At 44.6% G+C, this 19697-nt stretch overlaps 1 protein-coding gene across 1 annotated transcript; it reads left to right on the top strand.

Annotated features, from left to right (window-relative positions):
• Window positions 1–15798: 15798 nt before the first annotated feature.
• On the top strand, window positions 15799–18401 carry VRTN (vertebrae development associated). Its single transcript, XM_019733297.2, has one exon. The coding sequence runs from the start codon at window positions 15883–15885 to the stop codon at window positions 17983–17985; it is 2103 nt and encodes a 700-aa protein (XP_019588856.2). The 5' UTR covers window positions 15799–15882; the 3' UTR covers window positions 17986–18401.
• Window positions 18402–19697: the final 1296 nt, after the last annotated feature.

Genomic DNA, 19697 nt, shown 5'->3' with positions numbered 1-19697 from the left:
GATTTCAGTGAGCAGACAACTTGGGAACCACTATCTTAAAGAAATAGAAGGAAGGAAAGATTGATTCAGAAAGGAAAGTGAAGTTGTAACCTATTTACTGTACATGAAATCTAAACAGATTATTACCTGCCCTGCTCTTTTGCGAAAAGAGAGATCCTGAGGTTGCCTCAAATTATCACTAGACTTTGTAAGCACTGAGGCAGTTGAAATTAGAGCCCTTAATGATACCAAACTTTCTGAGGACACCTGAGATGTTCTAGAAATCAACCACTGGATGTACGGAGATCAAGTCTTCAAGGGCAGAAAGAAGAGAAGAGCCCATGTTGCTTCTGTATTCTGAAAGACGTGGACCACTAACTCGTCAGTAAACCAGTAACACAAATAAAGCACTTTGCACAGCGTCTGCTCAATAAGCAACTTATTCATTTTCAGGAGCAGATGGAGCTCAGAGATGATGGTAGGGCCTGCTGAGTACTGGGCACATATGCACGGTGTCGCGTCATCCTCCTAACCAAGATTTTCAGGCAAACATTGACATCTTCACTTTATAGATGAGGAGTTTGGGGCTTACCTGGGTTAGCATCTTGTCAGAAGCTGGAATTAAAGGCCAGTTCTGTCCAACTCCGTGTTTTGTACTTTGCTCACCACACTGTCACTTCTTAGGGACATTTGGAGCAGGGAGTTAACTGTGATGCGAGGCCCCTCGTTTTCAGACTCCCTCTTTAGATACCCCTAAACGAAGAGAGTGTGTGGCTGAAGTTATGTGGGGTCTCACTGCTTAGAGATGATAGAACATCTTAAAAGATTGTGCCCAAATGTGCCACACCGTGAAAGAAAAGGAAAGTTCTATCTCTGAGCCCAGGGGGAAATGTTAGGTGCTTCGGACCTTTGTTCTGCAGTGCACATAGGCCTGGGCAGAAGACCCCTCCCCTCCCGTTTTCCACCCCTAAACCTCCTATCCCTTCCCCACTCAAAGCAACTGCTGCTTACCTGTTTTTCACATCTGTGTTTTCTGGCCTGGAAGGCAAGTTTACCTTCCAACCTCAGAGGATTTGATTCTGCTTTTGTTCTTTTTCACTTTCCTTAAAAAAGATATTGTCCTGTTGTCTCTTCTTACCCATCCTCACATCCCTTGAATCAAATAACCAAAAACAGGGATTTGTTGCGCACTCACTGTATCCAGCAGTGTATTTAACACATCAGTCCTGGAGAGTCTGTCTTGGATCATTCATTGCTCTCTCCACCTGGAATCCCTGTTCCGTCATCCTTGTATCCTGGGCAGCATGGCTTCCATGCTACATTCTCCAGGAAGCTTCACGGATCTCAGTTGCTTCGTGTCCTCATGGCACTTGGACACCTCTGCAGCATGGGTTCCTATTCTGTACTTGTGTTATGACTATTTGTGTGAGCATTTCCTTGAAGGCAGAAACAATCTTTATTTTTGTATTTTTCAAGCACCTAACACAGTGCCAGGAGTTTGCTCATACTCTTTCCAAAACACGATTTGAAGCACCTCACTATAGTAAAATACGCAGAGTAGCAGTAATGGGGCTGAAGAAAAGCAAAAGTCAGGAAATCATAGAATGAGAGTCAACAACAATAACAACAACATAAATAATATTTGAGTGCTTACTATATTCTGAGCACTTTTCTGTTTTACATATATCATCTCACTTAATCTTTATAATCATCCTATGAGGTAATTACTATGATAATTATCATTTTACATTTGAGGAAACTGAGGCACAGAGAAGTTAAGTAACTTGCCAAGTTCACACAGATAGTAAGTGGGATTTGAACACAGGCAGTGTGATTCTAGAAGCTGTGCTCATAACCACAGCCCTCGGCCTGCCAACCACAGGCATTCTGTACATAGAGCTGGGTTATGAATTTGGCTCTGAGGTTCGTAGCAACCAAAGCCAAGAAGGAAAGGCATTCAATGCAGGAGGGATTGTATTCATTAGCAACAATCAACCAATTGCTTGAGAGAAATGCAGCTTTTTGTGACCTTAAATCTGAAAGAACTCATAAAGAAGACACTGCTTTCCAAACTTCCATGGTTAACATTCAATGGGTAAAAATTGTTCAACTCCCCAATATAGGTATATTTGTTTATAAACTATACATATACACCGATGAACTAATTTACTATGGGTGCTGCAAAACACAAAAATAGAAATTGAAAAAAATAAGAAAAATACAAGTGCACGTGAAAATTCTGCTGTGGATCATTTTGCATCTTCTCTCCAGTTCCCTGGGACAGCGGGTGGTTCTATGAGATGGATCCTGGCAATAGATAGGCAGACTTCACACCACCATGTCTCATAACGACCCTCAGTGGAGGTCCACAGCGTGGCACAGAATAAGCATTGCAGTGACAGCAGTTCTCAAGGGACGAAAATCATGTGGTCCAAACTTGTACCTCTCCAATTGACTGGTTTGAGCTAGTAATAACTATTTTAAAGGTCAACTAATTTTTTTTTTTGGGGGGGAAGGGGAACAGGACTTTATTGGGGAACAGTGTGCACTTTCAGGACTTTTCTCCAAGTCAAGTTGTTGCCCTTTCAATCTTAGTTGTGGAGGGTTCTGGTTCAGCTTCAAGTTGTTGTTCTTTCAGTCTTAGTTGTGGAGGGCGCAGCTCAGCTCCAGGTCCAGTTGCCGTTGCTAGGTGCACAGCCCACCATCCCTTGCAGGAGTCGAACCGGCAACCTTGTGGTTGAGAGAACATACTCCAACCAACTGAGCCATCCGGGAGCTCAGCGGCAGCTCAGCTCAAGGTGCCATGTTCAATTTTAGTTGCAGGGGGCGCTGCCCACCATCCCTTGCGGGAGTTGAGGAATTGAACTGGCAACCTTGTGGTTGAGAGCCCACTGGCCCATGTGGGAGTCGAACTGGCAGCCTTCGGAGTTAGGAGCACGGAGCTCTAACCGCCTGAGCCACCGGGCCGGCCCAGGTCAACTAATTTTAATTGAGCCTTTTCTGTATGATCATCACTGTACTAAACACTTTACTTGCATTTCCTCATAAATATAGTTAATTACTTATCATAATCCTATGAGGTAATGATCATAATCAGCATTTTACAGATGGGAAACTGAGGCTCAGAAAGGATTTGTAGTTCATGGGGTAGAACTGGGGTTTAAACTCATGTTTATTAGATTCTGAGGTTAGGGGCAGCCGGTTAGCTCAGTTGGTTAGAGCACCATGTTCTTAGCAACAAGGTTACGGGTTCAATCCCCACATTGGGCACTGTGAGCTGCTCCCTCCACAACTAGATTGAAACAACTACTTGACTTGGAGCTGATGGGTCCTGGAAAAACACACTTAAATAAATAAAAGTTTAGATTCTGAAGCTAGCTCTCTTAACTATCATTCTCTACAGCCTCAGAAATTTTGAATATAGTTGGTCTTAAACTATAGTTTTCCTCCTTTTACAAATCTTTTTTTATGTACAAAAAGAATGCATTCTTGTGGTAACAAATGCAAACAAAACTGAAGTGTCCAAAGTATTATAAAAAAGCTACCTCTTTCCTCAAATCTACTCACCAGGGTTTCCCCTGTTAGTTGGCTCTATTTAAAGTCTTCCAGACTTCTTTCTACTCACTGAACATGTGTTTATACATACCAATTAGATAGATTTTTGCAAAAGTGGGATCCTAGCTATATTTTACTCTGAACTCCCACTTTAACTGTTGGGCTGTCTTTCCAGGTTGGTTCATGCAGATCTATTCACATATTAAGAACAGGTAACACAATTGCCTACTTATTCCTTTATTAAAATATTCTCTCTTGGTTTTTCCTTCTGCTTCTTTCTTTGTTTTTTTCCTGACTTTAAAGGGTGGTCCCTTTTCTTTCTCCCCTCTTTTTCCTCCTCCCTCCTTCTTTATCTCTTCCATTCCCTTGGCTTTAGAGCTTATCTACCCGCTAACAACTCCTAGACTTACTTCACTCTTTACCTGGAACACTGCAATTTTCTGTATTTTCAGTTTGCTTTGTGGTTAATTTTAAGCCTATTCAACATACTTGGTGAATGTACATTTGCATTCGCTTGTACTTACAAAAAGAAACTCCGGAAGGAAACCAATAAAAGTGGTTACCTGTGTGTGGTGGTGGGAAGTAGAGGGAATTGGGAATAAACTAACCAAGATCAAGGGTGCCAGGCCTAAGATTAAGAACAGAGTGATTGGGAGAGCTCGGGTTTGGCCTGTGGTCTTGCCTCTTTTATGAAGTAAAGGTGACAGAAGAAATGCAATGAACTTGGGGGGTGGGGACCACAAGCCCTTGAAACCTTGTTTGAGTGTTTGAGGCCTAGCTGTTCCCCTAGTGGGGTACCTGTGCCTATTTCCTTGAGTCAGGCGTCGGGGGTGGGGAAGGTGAGGAGGTGGGGGTGGGGCCGGAGGTAGGGGTGTGGGGGTGGGGTGTTAGTTATTCACAAGCCTTCTTCCCTCTCCTAGTACTTCCCTAAGCCGTTGTGTGAAGCATCCAGCAAAACCCTTGCAAACAAAGTAGGCATCAATCTATGTGGCCAATGACTTTGCCCACCCAAGCACCTTTGCTCGGTCTCCTCCTGGCTAAGGACAGAGGCTGCTTGCTCTGCCTAAGGGAGAATGCCGCTTGCAGGTAAGTTTCCTTCCTGCTTGCTTCCATAAAGAGCTACTCCCACTCCTCAAAAATAAGTATTTAATCTATTATAAAACCCTGTTTACCTGAAAACAAGACCTAGCCAATCAGCTCTAATGCATCTTTTGGAGCAAAAATTAATATAAGATCTGGTCTTATATTATGTTATGTAATATTATATAAGACCTGGTCTTATTTTACTATACTATATTTTACTTATAGTAAAATAAGACCGGGTCTTATATTACTTTTTGCTCCAAAAGATGCATTAGAGCTGATGGTCCAGCTAGGTCTTATTTTTAGGGAAACACGGAACTTACTAAATACACCAACAGGGAGAGAATGGCATAATGAACCACTCTGAATGAATGGTAAAAATGAACCTCTGAGATTCAATAATTATTGACATTTTGCCATATATATTTACCGTTTCTTCTTTTCCTGTTCTTAAAAAGCAAATACCTGAGGTTCTATCATTTCATCCCTAAATTTTTACATGCATATCTGAAAATTTAGGATATCATCTTATTTTTATCACTTTTAACAAATTTAACATTAATTCCTTAGTAAATGCTAATGCCCAGCCTATATTCAAATATACCATAAAATTAAATGACTTTAAGACCATAAGTAATGCCTGATTGGAGTTGCAAAGGAAAACAGCATTAGCCTGATAGCCCGCTCACCACAAGTCTCTAAGAAATGCCAGTGTACAGAAGCGAGGGGCTCAAGAAATATTTATTCCTTTCCTCAGTAATAGCAAGTAACGATATCTCTTATTGAGAACTTACTATATACACACTGGGCTATAACTGAAAGAGACTGTGTTAGCTCTTGTGTCTTTCACAGCACTGAGCATAATGCCTACATAGAGTAGATGTTCAACTAATTGTAACTTGAATTGATAATATCTTCTTGGTATTAAATGTTTCTTCACAGCCTAGGCGTGTCATCCCTGTTTAATTCAATCATTTAGCGGACATCATTATCCCCATTTTACAGATGTGGAAACTGAGGGGCTCAGATTTGTCTAAATTCTCTTAACTAGAAAGTAGAGGAGCTAAGGTTCAACTCAGGTTGGTCTGACTTCGGAGTCTGAGTGGTCATTTGCCTCTTGCTCATCCCCTAGGTACTTGGTAGGTGTAGTAAAGCCCTGAGTCCTGAGTAGAGGCAAGAGAGTGGTGGAGTGGTGAAAAGAAAAGAGAACAAAGAAAATGAAAGGAAACCAGGAGATTAGGATGTCATGAAAGTAAAACTAGCAGCCATTGGATGTAGGGCCTTTGTGTACTGTAAACACAATAGGTGTCTGTTGTATAGAAGTCTTTTGAGCTTCAACCCTCAGACTCTGGAGTGAGAGTCAGGTCTGTAGACAACACGGTGTCCTCAGGGCTAGCCCAGGACCTGGGAATGAATGATAATGCATGAGTGAATGAGTAACTGAATAAGTAAATAATTGAATGAATGATGGGCAAATATGTATAATTATTTAATACGGCATTAAGAGGATGAATTAATTGAATGGGCAGATGGATGAATTCTTTAAGTCTCTGTAGAAAGAGAATGAGTAGGAAAGAGAGCTAAATCTAATAGCAGTGTCATTTACTGAGCATTTTATCATTAGACCTGTGCTAAGAAATTCAGAAGCAGTTTATCATGTAATCCTCATAGCAACCTCTTGAGTATTATTATCTTCATTTTTTAAGTGAGGAATTAGGTCTGGAGATGTGAGGAAACTTGTTCAAGGGCACACAGAGCAGAGTGGGAATTTCAACCCTGCCCTTATACTCCCAGGCTCAGACTCTTCACCACTCAGTGCTGGATGAATACGTCTTCACTCAATATAAGAGCTGTTTTTTGTAGCTGATGCAAATACAGAACTTCCACTTACACAACCCCTGGAAAGCTGTACATTTAAGCATAGTTAACTACTTATCTCAGCTCATTAGTTCAAGGAAGCTTTTCTATTGTATGTCTCTTTATAGGTGAAGGATTACTCCCCACTCATCTGCTTCCTAAATCTAAATTTTGTTCAAAGCAAGGTACATATTAACTAAAGATGTCTACTTGTAAAAGTGGGTTTAATTATTGTTGGGAATCTGGGATTTTTGGTGTTTGGACCCCTTATGACCAAGCCCTTAATTTTGTGATACCTCATCTTAATAGTTTTAATAAAAGTAAATTTAAAGCTTATCAAGTCCAGAATCCATTAAAGAAAAGACAGATATGTTCAATGTACGTAAAAATAAAAAGATATCTTCAGGATAATAAACACCATAAGCAAAGTCCAATTATAAACCGCAAACTCAGATCTAATTCTTATCATAGACCAAGGCTTGTTTTTATACAAAATTCTCGTTAATAAGGAAAAGGTCTATAACCCAATAGCAAAATGGGCAAAATATAGTCACAGGAAAGGAAACATAAATGGTCCTTAAGTATATGAAATATGTGAAATATGCTCTCCCTTACTCATAAAAAAAAAAAAAAGAAAGTAAGTTAAAACCATGCTAAAGGACTAATTTTTTACCTATTAGATTGGCTAAGATAAAAAAAAGAGAAAAGTGATAACACACTTTACTGGCCAAATGTTAGGGTGATTGCACTCTCATACTTTGTTTTTGGGGAAATAAACTGGTGCAACAACTTCTACAGGGGGACACTTGGCAAACTCTATACAAATTACTATCATACAGATACTTTGAAAGTATAGTTATACCTATGTATGTACAAAATTATGTATGTGCAAGGTTACCCATTGTAGCATGGTTTAAGAAGAGTAAAACAAGATGGAAATGACCTTAATGTTCATCCACAGGGGACTAGAGAGTACATTATTTTCATTCATAAAATGGATTTTGTGGTACGTCTAGATATGTGTTAATACATTTGCCACCAGCCACATGTGTCTGTTTGAAATGTAGCTAGTTCTAATCGAGAAATGTTTTAAGTGGAAAATGCATATGGGAATTTGAAAACTTGGTACAAAAAAAGAATGTACCATATCACACGAATAATGTCTTATAGTAATTTCCTGTTAAAATGATGTTTCAGATAAATTGGTTTAACTAAAATATATTGTTAACATTAATTTCACCTGTTCCTTTAAACTTTTTTGATGTGGCTGCTAGAAAATGTAAAGACATGTATACTTAATTACACTTCACTCTTATTACACTTCATTGGACAGTGGTGGCTCTGGATACAAAAATAAAGTGAAAAAAGCAAGGTGCACAAAAGTGTTCAGTGTACTATGATCTGTGATTTAAAGAAAGGAAAAAAGCACTCACTGAGATAGTTGCTTTATTTATACATGATATATTTCTGGAATAGTACCCTAGAAACGATATTGGCTACTTCTGGAGGAAGTGTAGACAGTGAACGGCTGAGATTTGAATCTTGAATCCTTTTGTAAATTCCTGAACCAAAATTTACAAGCATTTTAAGTAATACATTGTCATTTCTACATCATTTATGTATATACTCTATATTATTTACATATATAATGTATGTTATTTAGTTAAAAATAGTTTTAAAATGCTTAACATTGAACAAAAATATGCATTGAGACTAGAAAAATATATGTGTATATGCACAGAAAAAAAAAGAAAATACAGAAAAAGAACTGGCAGTTAAGCAGTGAGACGAATGTGTTAGAAAGAGAAAAAAATCTACTCTATTTTTTACTCTGTACCATTTGAATTTTTGTAAAGAGAATGTTTAACTTGTATAAGTCAGTCTAAGAAAAAAACTAGATTAGAAAGAAATATACCAAAATGTTCACAATAGCTGTCTTTAGATAATAAGATTATAGGTCATCTTTTCTTCCTTTTACTTTAAACTTTCCCCAATTCTAAAGTTTCTCAGTCTATAAATAAGACTCTTACTTTGGTAATGGAAATCACCAACAAACCTTTTTATCACTGTAATTAAAAAAAAAAAAAATTACTTTTAAAGATTCTATTAGCCGGTTAAAGAATTTTAAATTATCTTCATTGCTTTTTAAAATGATAGCAAGTAATGCAGACTCCTTATAAAGTGTCAAATGATGCAGAAAGATATAATGTGGGGAAAAAAAGTATCTCGTAATTCCATCTCCTTCTACAAGATAACCGCTACTCTCTGAAGCTTTTTAAATACTGCATTTATATTAAGAACTTAAAAATCATTTCAAATTAACTGAAGAGGCTGAGAACTGGAAACTGCTTTGTGCCAAGCAGCCCTAAATGTTTTAAACGTGTCATTTCACTGAATCTACCCAACAACTCTGTGGGATAAATGTTGTGCCCAGTAACCTCCAAGTCAGGGCCGTGAAGGTTCCAACAGTTTGCCCAAGGCCGTACTTAGTAAGGGGCAGGGTTGGCATTCAAATCCTACTCCAGAAGATGTCCAAGCCATTGCCTCAGGGGACCACCATCATGGGGGTGGGGCTGCAGTGATTATGATGCAGGGGCTGGACTGGAGTTCGCTTGGCTTGACTCCCGTCCAGTGCTCCTGGCCGGTTGGATAGGATTTTTGATTTAGGTGATAAGTGTAGAGCTCATTCAAGATTGGCAGAGGAGAAAAGATAATTGTGGAGCTGGGAAGAACCAACACTGGGGGGCATTTTACAGTGGGTTGCCAGGGGAAAGGCGATAAGGGGAGCGTGGGTTGAACTGGAAGCCCAGGAGGGAAGCAGCTAGCCTCAGCATTCCAAAGGGTTAAAGTCGGGCAGGAAAGCCCCTGGGGAAGATACAACCAAAGGCTACAATCCTGCCGCCACCTTTACCTCCCCCACTAGCAGGGACTAGACGGGCGGCGGAGAGGACTGATTCCTCCCGGATTATCTGAGACCCCTGGGCTGAGATGAGCTTCTGGGACAGAAGCCCCAGGTACCACCCCCACCTCCATCTGGGGCTCAGAAAACTAGGTGTCCTGGGATAGGCGCCTTGGCCCCTGACAGAAGCAGCTCTGGCTAAGGCACACTTTGGGAGTGAGAGGTGTAGCTGTTGAGCCCCCAGCCTGTGGGATGCTCAGAGAAAGGTGGAGATGGAGGCCTTGGAGAAAGTGGAGCTTTTCTGGAAGGGAAGGGGGCTTGCACCAAGGTAGGGGCACTGAGTTCTCCAGCCTCCCGGTCTTGCAGGGCCAGGGATGGGGGAGCTGCCTCATGAAGAGATACATCTTGGTGTTGGATATTAACTAAACTACTCATGGTAATCATGTCACAGTATCTGTAAGTCATGCTGTACATCTTAAACTTATACAGTGATGTATATCAACTATATCTCAGTAAAAGTTAAAGGAAAAAAAAGAGATGTACCTTGGATGTTCAGAGAGCCCCAATGTCTCTAATCAATCATCCCAGGTCAGTTTCTAGGCTCCAGCTTTCCTCTCCTCCCCCTCCTACCCCCCTTAGGATGCCCACAGACTTTCTTTCCTTAAGTCTATCTAAATCTTTCCTCCCCTCCCCCCCATCTTTGGAAATCTTTCAACTTTCAAGTTTTCCCTGGACAGGCAGTTTAGGGTGGGTTTCTGAGCTAGGTCAGGGCGCTTTAACACCCCCAGCTGGGTAGAGTGGACGAGACAATAGCTGCTATCACTTTACCATTGGAAGTGACCCCCGAATTTGCACTTCTTTCATCTTGGGACCAGAGCACTTGAGGGTAGGCGATTTCCTGGGGGGAGTGGCTTAAGCCGATTCTCCCCCGGCCAGTTGGCTGTAGACGGTCCATGCTCGATGGGAAAATATGAAACCAGTTCTGGAGTGAGACTGGCTCTCATTTGGGATTGCTGCCTGCAGGGTGACTTAAATGTCCCAAGCTGGAAGGTGGAGAGAGAAGTGGACGCCCCCAGGGCTCTGGGCCACCCTCGAGGTCAGTAAACTAGCAAGTTTCCTCAAAATTAGGAAGGTGGGGTGCCTGTACACCTAGGAGGCCCCAGGGGAATGAGGGCTGGCCTTGGGACACTAAAGGGCCCAAGGATCGACGAGTGATTGTGAAGATGCTGTAAGCGTGGGTATGTGTGTGTGGAGAGGGGTGGTGAGGCATTGTTTCAAGTTCTTTTCTCCCCACCCGCACCACCAGCTCCATCCCCACCTCCACCCGCCTGCCTATCTCCCCTCCCCACCCTACACAATGGTCTGGCCTCGGCCCCTCCCCGAGCTTCCAGGTTTGGGTCCCTTGTCTCAGATGCCGAGGCCAGCCAGTTCTCTCCCCAGCTACCCATTGCCTCCTGGCACCTCCAAGGGTGACTGGTGGCCTGCCTGCTTCCCCCTGCAGACCACACTCCATCCTCCCCTACCCTTCCAGACATGTGGTCCACTAGAGCAACTGACATTGGGAACTCCGGAGGCTGACTTGGTCGCCTCAGGCCTACTGTGGTGCTCTCAGGCGCTCCCGCTGCCCTCGGTGGTGGGAAGCTCCTTGGGAAGTCATAGCAGACAGATTGGCCTGCCACCAGCTAGTCTCTGTGCCCCCCCACCCCATGACTTGCTGGGCCTTTTGGCCACTGGGCAGGCGAGGGAGCCAAGAGGGTTGGTACTCACTTGAGCCAGTGGGGCAGCCTGGGCAGCGGGGCCAGCATGATTGAGGAAGTGGAGGGCAGGCCAGAGAGTCATGGAGCCTGGCCGGGTGAGAGGCCTGCTGGTTTACCCCACTCCCTGCCCCCATGTCACCGAGGGCTGAGGCCTCTGGTCTTCCCTCAATGCTTGTTGGGCCTGGTTGACATAGAGATTGCAGGGCCTGCATGGGAGAAAAGGGGGGTTAGAGTCATAGATGAGCAAATGCAGAGCACAGGATGAGGCGGGCAGGGAAGGAGCCTGTTTTAGAGGCCAGGGGAGACTTACCAGCATTGTGTCAGCAGATCCCTTGGCTCTTCCTTCCCTTGCCCTGTTTAGAGCCCTGGCTCACCCTTTCTAACATAGAAGGAAAGGAGGCCAGACCTGGGCTCTGAGACCCCGTCTCCTTGAAATAAGGAGACAGGTGGGAGAGGAGGAAAACTGGCCTTGGTGAAGGTGAGGTTTTGAGTCTGCTGCAGTTTTCCACATCTTCATTCATTCCTTGGCTCCAGAGCCATTCCTAGGCACTAAGATGCTGGCTGGATTCTTTCAGGATGCCATGTTTTAGTCCCTTCCAACCTCAAACAAGGGGAACCTCTGTAATCTGAGGGGGCCTTGCCTCTTTGGTTTCATACCTTTTCAGATCCCTTCCCAGAGTTGCCAAGGGAGGCCAGCTGGGCAAAACCCATTGGTTAGCTTTCTGTACCTAATTCATGAATGCACCTGGTAATCGCCAGATCTGCTTTGCATTGCACTTCCAGAAAACCATAGCGGAAAAAAAGACTTGCACCTGAACCCCATAAACCAATTGTCTACTTAAGGGTGATTGGCGTCCCGTACAGCCTCTGGCCTTTCCTCACTGCCCTGTTCTCTGGTGGTTTAGACCCGCTTGAGTGGATGTGGGATGCAGCGCCTCTCCAGTGAGCTACTTTTTCTCAGCAAGCTTTCGAGGAAATAGAAGCAGGGTATTACCTACTCACACTCTCTTTGGGGATAAGGAAGGAATGGGGCAGGGTGGAGCAGCAGGGTGGGAGTGGGACCGGGACAGGGCCCAGTAGGGAGGGTGGGACAGGATAGGATAGGGAGGGGTGGGGTTTGTGCAGGAGGAAGTGTGGCATATCTGGACATTTTGTTGAAGATATCTGGAACGGCTTCATGAATTCAGGCAAGTCACTTTTAACTCTCTGGACCTCCATTTCCTTATCTGTAAAGTTTTGTCTCAAAGCTCCAAGAACCTATGTGTTACCGAATCCTTTGGATGAGTATTTTGGGTGATATGTCCCCCAGTGGTGGTTACAGTGGTTGTGGGGGGAGCTCTGGGTCAGGCTGCTTAGGGTTTCATAGCTTTAATAGCTGTGTGGTCTTGGGAAAGTTATTTCATTTAACCCCAAAGCCTCTGTTTCTCCGGGTCTGAATAGCCATCCTAGCAATGGTGCAGGTGTGACGAAGTTGTAGTTTACATGGAGGACAGGTGAGAACCACCTGCTGCACAAGCAAAATTACCTCTGAGAAGCCTGAAATCCAAATGGTCACCCCATGGAAAGTCCCCAGAAACTTGTAGTCACAGAAGGAAGCATTGTACTCTGCTCAGGAAACAGGCTCCTTGAGGGAAGGGTAGAAAGAATCACCCACGTAACTTAAATTAACTGTCCCCTCTTATTTTTGTTTTGAGATTTTGGTGGAATTACCAAAGTTTAGTGCACATGTTAGCAATAGGTTGAGTGGTGGCTAGTTGCATGATGTTGTTTGCAAAGTAGATAGCAGAGCTCGGTGATATGCTGCTGGGTAGCAGCCTTCAAACAGTGCCATTGAAGAAAAAACAAAACCCTGGCATCTCTGTTGTCTGCCAGAGTGAAAAAGCTCTTCTGTGTGACAGTTTGTTCATCATGGCTCGATTTTTTTTTATCACATATGGAGGTACTTTCTTCACTAAGGGCTGATACGAAGTTTATCTCCTAGTTTTCCAAAGAAAACTATTTGTTTTTTAAAAAAGCAGATCTACCATACAAAAAAGATCAACAGCTTAAAAGCCCAATTTCAGGGTCAAATAATATGGTCCAAGTAGAAATTTGGTGAGAGGTGGGGCCAGAGTTGTCACAATATACACTTTTTTTTTTTAATCAACAGCTGAGAAATTTTATTCAAAGGAGTTTCTGATTATCCCTTATTAGAAGCTTTCTTTTTTATGATCATCAGTTAAAATTCTGGTGATACTCTCAGTGCTTTAAAAACTTTTTTCAACTTGACTGAACCATAATTTACACTCAAACACATCCCTTTTAAATGCGAAGTTCAATTAGTTGACAAATGGATACACCCAAACACAATTTTTAAACCTAAAGCTACTCTAAAGCAATTTATTGAACTTTTTCATTCTATGAGAACAAAGATCTGCGAAAGGATAATGGTCTTTTAAATTTAAAAACAGTATCCATAAAGGAATATTACTATGCTTTGCAATACAACACTGAAAACCTCCTGGTAATTAGGATGATTAGTTTGTGTTGAAAACGTTGGCTTGCAGTTTAAGCTAGATGAATCACAGGCTGTACCATTTGTGTGACTTTTGGCAAATTGGGCAAATTAGACTAACTTTGATTGTCTCTGTTTCCTCACCTGTAAGTTGGGTACCCTGGTAGGACTTACCTTAAAGTACGGCTGTCAGGATTAGAATAGTGCATGGCAAATAGTAAATGCTCAGTAAACCTTAGTTATTAGATCTATGTTAGCACAGTGAGTAGGCTGCTCCCACCCCATTGAAAAGACTGCCACCCCATTAAAAAGGCTTCACTCCAGGGCAGCAGTTCTTAAACTTTTGGTCTCAGGACCCCGGTGAGCTCTTAGGAATTGAGGACTCTGAAGAGTTTTTGTTTATATAGGTTACATCTGTCAATGTATATTGTATTCAAAATTAAAACTGAGATATTTAGAAAACATTTATTTAAAAATAACAAACCTTACAGAATTGTACACCTGAAATCTATGTAATTTTACTAACAATTGTCACCCCAATAAATTTAAAAAATAAATTTTACAAAAAAACCACAAAAATCCTGTTACACAGTAACAGGCAATAGTTTACATAAAAAATAACATTTCCAGAACAAAAAAAAAAAATTAGTGAGATAAGTGAATTTTTTCCACCCTTCTTCCACCTCCCTCCCCCACCCCAACTCCAGTTCAAGCCATTGTTTCTCAGTCTAGTTGAGTATGACACAGCTCCCTGGCCCACCCATTGGTTATTTGGGAAATACAATTAACTGAGTGAAGCAGATCTTCAAATGTTGACAGTTCCATTATATAGTATAACAAGTTACATTTGCAGTGTCATCACTGATCCCATCAGAAAAATCTTTAAGTATTGGGAAGCTGTCAGGCTCACTGTAGTGGATACAGGTTTTCCAAAATTCGAATTTTCAAATGAAAGCTCAAAATTTCACTGTCAGCAAATAGTAGTTTACCTTGAAGTGACAGGCTCACGTTATTCATTTTTGAGAAATTAGAAGTATTTCACTTCAATCTTTCTTTGAAATAAAAATGGTATTCCGTGATAAAAGTGGCTAGTTCATCATACAACCCAAACAATTGTCATGTGAGACCTTCCTCGTGTTTTATGTATACTCCGCATTTTGTTACTCCCAGTATTGAAAAGTCATGTTTTTAAGGATTGTGATTAGTAATCTTAGTGCTTCATCAAGGACATTCTTAAGTGAAAGTAACTTTTTTTTTTCCTAACTGCAACTACATAGTGGTGAACATAATGACTTCTAGTAGTTTGATTCATGCTAAGGTACCACTCAAATAGTAGTACAGTGAAGAAGGCAAATCATATCTTAATGTTAAGTTATCTTAGGATATCAGTACTGTTTTGAAGATATTTGAACTTCCAGACCCCCTGAAAAAGTCCCAGGGAACCCCAAGGGTCTGTGGATCATACTTTGAGAATCACTATTCTAGGGAAAGGCAGGCCAATTTTGGCTATATGTGATTGTAAGTGTTCACCAGGTACAGAGATACAGCTTTTATAGGTGAAATAATATACAGAGGTGCCAAAAAATATATACACATTTGAAAAAAGGAAAAAAATTAAAATTGTAGTACTCAATATCTACCGATAACAAAAGATGAATACAAGTCACGTTTGACTTCTGCAATTACAAGAGGTGCTCAAAGTGGTTACCATCAGCGTCCAGACACTTCTGATTATGGCTAACTACCACTTGAGCAACATTGACCAAAGTGTCCACTTGTATATATTTTTTTGGCACCCCTGGTAATATACACAGTACTAGATAATACTCTAATAATAATAATAGATAACACTTCTACAGTACTTCACTATGTGCCAGAAACTATTCTAAGGGCAGATATATAAGTGTGTGTGTGTACACCTAATACATCTCCATCCTTTCATTGTCTCATTTATACCCACAATAACCCTATAAGGGAGATACTTTTATTATTGTTCCCGTTTTAACAGAAAAGGAACCAGAAGCCTAGAGAGGTTAAGTGACTTGCTCAAGCTCATATCAGAACCAAAAAGACCAAGCTCTTAGTACCACTGAGGCATTAAATAAACCCCAGGAGGCACTTAGCCATTATCTGCTCTAGATGGAAGTGGATGGACATTATCTCCAGGGAGAAGGTGCAGGAGTGGACAAGGCACCATTGCTGGGTATCATCTGGATACCTTGTCCTTACCTCTACCCTCTATCCTTTGCCCTGGCAGGATGACATCTCGGGAGCAGCTGGTACAGCAGGTGCTCCAAGAGCTGCAGGAGGCAGTGGAGTCCGATGGCCCGGAGGGTCTTGTCAGTGCCGCTCTGGAGGCCAAGCAGGTCCTGTCCTCCTTTACCCTCCCCACCTGCAGGGAGGGGGACCGCAGACCCCAGGTGCTGGAGGTGGACTCGGTGGCCCTGAGCCTGTACCCAGAGGATGCTCCCCGGAACATGCTGCCGCTGGTGTGCAAGGGCGAGGGCAGCCTGCTGTTTGAGGCTGCCAGCATGTTACTGTGGGGTGATGCAGGCCTCAGCCTGGAGCTGCGGGCCCGCACCGTGGTGGAGATGCTGCTGCACAGACACTACTACCTGCAGGGCATGATCGACTCCAAGGTGATGCTGCAGGCCGTGCGCTACTCCCTGTGCTCTGAGGAGTCTCCTGAGATGACCAGCCTGCCGTCCGCCACGCTGGAGGCCATCTTCGATGCAGACGTCAAGGCCACCTGTTTCCCTAGTAGCTTCTCCAACGTGTGGCACTTGTACGCCCTCGCGTCCGTCCTTCAGCGCAACATCTACTCCATCTACCCCATGCGCAACCTCAAGATCCGGCCTTACTTTAACCGCATCATACGTCCCCGCCGCTGTGACCACACGCCGGCCACGCTGCACATCATGTGGGCTGGCCAGCCCCTCACCAGCCACCTCTTCCGCCACCAGTACTTTGCCCCTGTGGTGGGACTGGAGGAGGTAGAGGCTGAAGATGCCACCGGCCTGGGCGCGGCTCCTCCGCCACCGCCGGCCAAGACCCCGGAGCTGTTCAACCGGGACCCTGGCCTCAGCTACCCCCACCTCTGTGAGCGCTACAGTGTTGCCAAGAGCACCTTCTACCGCTGGCGGCGGCAGTCCCAGGAGCACCGGCAGAAGGTGGCCACCCTCTTCTCGGCCAAGCACTTCCTGCAGGACAGTGTCCACCGTGGGGGTGTAATGTCGCTGCAGCAGTTCCTCCAGAGGTTTCCCGAGATCTCCCGTTCCACTTATTACACCTGGAAGAACGAGCTGCTGGGCACCGGCGCCCACCAGCCTCTGGCCCCCACGCAGGCGCTGGCGAGCGACGAGCTGGAGAAGCTGCCGGAAGAGCAGGTTGCTGAGGGGCTGGGATGCCCCTTGCTGGCCGTGGCCAGCCCTGGAATGGTCTTCATGCAGCGGGCTAAGTTGTACCTGGAGCACTGCATCTCGCTGAACACACTGGTGCCCTATCGCTGCTTCAAACGCAGATTCCCCGGCATCTCCAGGTCCACCTACTACAACTGGCGCCGAAAGGCCCTCCGAAGGAACCCCAGCTTCAAAACGGCACCAGTCCTCTCCACGGCCCCAGCTCCCCAGCCAGCATCTACTGGGGAAGAGGCCCTACTCCCTTGGAAGGGTGAGGCGGGAGAGGGGGCAGGGAAAGCAACGGGTGGGGGACCACCCGCCCGCCGGGTGTTCCTGCCCCTGAGGATGCCCCTGTACCGTTGGCAGAGGCGTCTGCGCAGAGCTGCCCGCAAGCAAGTGCTGAGTGGGCATCTCCCCTTTTGTCGCTTTCGTCTCCGCTACCCCAGTCTGTCCCCCTCCACCTTTTGGGTCTGGAAGAGTCTTGCGCGGGGTTGGTCCAGAAGCCTGTCTAAACTCCAGATGCAGGCCCCCAACTTGGGCAAAGGGGTTGTGCAGGAGGCTGAGGAGAAGCGAGAGAAGGAAGATGGCAGGAATGTGACAGCTGCCATGGCCCAACCTGCCGGGACCCCGGAGGTGGCAGCTTCTCCAGGAGATCCAGGGAAGGTCCAGGGAGGGCCTTCGAGAGAGAGGGCCATGGCCCCGGGCCTGCCCCACAGTGGGTCCCCATACAGCCACCCTCTGGAGGCAGCGGCAGGTGGCAGGGACGGCCAGGTGCTGGTGATGGACGTGCTCACCACCACAAAGTTCAAGGCTCAGGCCAAGCTGTTCTTGCAGAAGCGGTTCCAGTCCAAGAGCTTCCCCTCGTACAAGGAATTCAGTGCCCTCTTCCCCCTCACTGCTCGCTCCACCTACTACATGTGGAAGCGGGCCCTGTATGATGGCCTCACCCTGGTCGATGGCTGACAGGGAGGTGCAAAGGCGCTGGGAGGAAGGGTGACTAGTTTGGAGAGGGTCAGTGACCTGGGTGGCCCCCTGGCTTGGCCAGGATGCCTTTTGCTCTGGTTCCCACAGTGTCTATCCTGAGTCCAAGGACAGATTTGTGTCCTGGCTCTCTGTTCAGGGCATAGAGAGCCAGAAATCAGCTATCTGGTCTCCTGCAGAGAGCTGCAAGACCAGAGATGGTCTCTTCAGTTGTTTGCCATTCTTATTTTTATTGTTGTATCTTGGTTTTAGTTTTTTATTTTGATTTAAGTGGGTTGGCTGGACCCCCTGGCTGGTATTAGAAGTTGTATGTGTGTGGGGGTCTGAAGAGGGGTTGGTTAGCTAAAGCAGCTTTCAGCTTTTTGCTGGGGATAAAAGGGGTATTGTAGCGTGGCCATCTGGCCCATTGGGCAGAATATAATGTCTTCAGTTTTGGGGGGGGCTTGTCACACTCCTAGTATTTCCCAAAGGCGCGTTAGAAATCAAATGTGGAGGTCAGTGGCTTCTGTCTGGCACCCTGAAGGGAGAGGGAAGCCAGGATCAGTGTGAGCAGAAGCATATGTAGGAAGAACCAAGGGACTGTAAGGGAAGGTCCTGAGCTGTATCACTGAGGGCTGGCCTGTACCTTGCAAGGAGTTTGGTAAGGGGTTGGGGGAGGGGCCCTCGAATCCCTGCCTGCTGGTGCTTGGTCCATCTGCTGTGGACCCTGCAGTCCTCTGCCAGATTGGCTCACTCTTGGGGACCCCTGTCTTTCTTCTGATCCTCTTTTCAGCCTGTGCCCCGTCTTCAGTGAGGGACCACACAGTGGCCACACAGATGAGAGACTGAATTTGCATTGTCCAAGAATGACGTTGGAAAACGAAAGAAATAAAATGATGTGGTGCCCACAGCCCTTGGTCTCTGGTATTTGTTTTGCCAGGATAGAACTGTCCATTTCCACATTCCCCTTTGGTTTAAGGGGACTGAGAGTGACCATTTCTCTTTCTTGCTGGGATGCTCCTAAGTCCAGGGCTTGGGTGATGAAGGGGCTTACTCTCGGGATTCTACTTAGAATTGGATTTAAAAGTGATCTTGGGTGTTCTTCTAGCTGGGGTGGGGCTATGGCTGCCTGGAAAGATGCCTCCTACTGATAGGAGAAAACTGGCTAAGTGTGCTCGGGAGGCCAGGCCCGCATAAGGTTGTACCCCAGTCTCAGATAAGGAAACAGAGCCTCAGAGTGCTTAGTTTGCATGCCCCTCCCTACAGTGAGGCTGAGCTTTAAGGCTAGCCCTTGCCTCTTTGGCGTGGGGCATCATTGGGCAAGAAGTACCCTTAGGACCTTTCTCCTTCTGTTTAGGTTTTCGGCAGTGGCTGTCATCGTTGTGGTTTTGAGGAGTACTTGGTTCTGCTATTTTTTTCACCTCCATAGAGCAGCCCTAGATATCTTTAAGCAAAATTTGATTCTGTCTCTTTCCTGTCCAAAATGTGTGAGTACCATGTTTTCCTGAAAATAAGACCTAGCCGGACAATCAGCTCTAATGCGTCCTTTGGAGCAAAAATTAATATAAGACCTGGTCTTATAGTAAAATAAGATCAGGTCTTATATTTATATTATATTATATTATAATGACCCGGTCTTATAGTAAAATAAGACTGGGTCTTATATTAATTTTTGCTCCAAAAGACGCATTAGAGCTGATTGTCCGGCTAGGTCT

Source organism: Rhinolophus sinicus, linkage group LG03 (genome assembly GCF_036562045.2).
Source record: "Rhinolophus sinicus isolate RSC01 linkage group LG03, ASM3656204v1, whole genome shotgun sequence".
NCBI classification, from domain to species: domain Eukaryota; kingdom Metazoa; phylum Chordata; class Mammalia; order Chiroptera; family Rhinolophidae; genus Rhinolophus; species Rhinolophus sinicus.
Note: the sequence above shows the minus strand (reverse complement) of the source record. Positions and strands in the feature narration are given on the sequence as shown.

Excerpts from the sequence above, each read along its gene's own strand:
- VRTN (XM_019733297.2), top strand. The coding sequence starts at position 15,883 with ATGACATCTCGGGAGCAGCTGGTACAGCAGGTGCTCCAAGAGCTGCAG.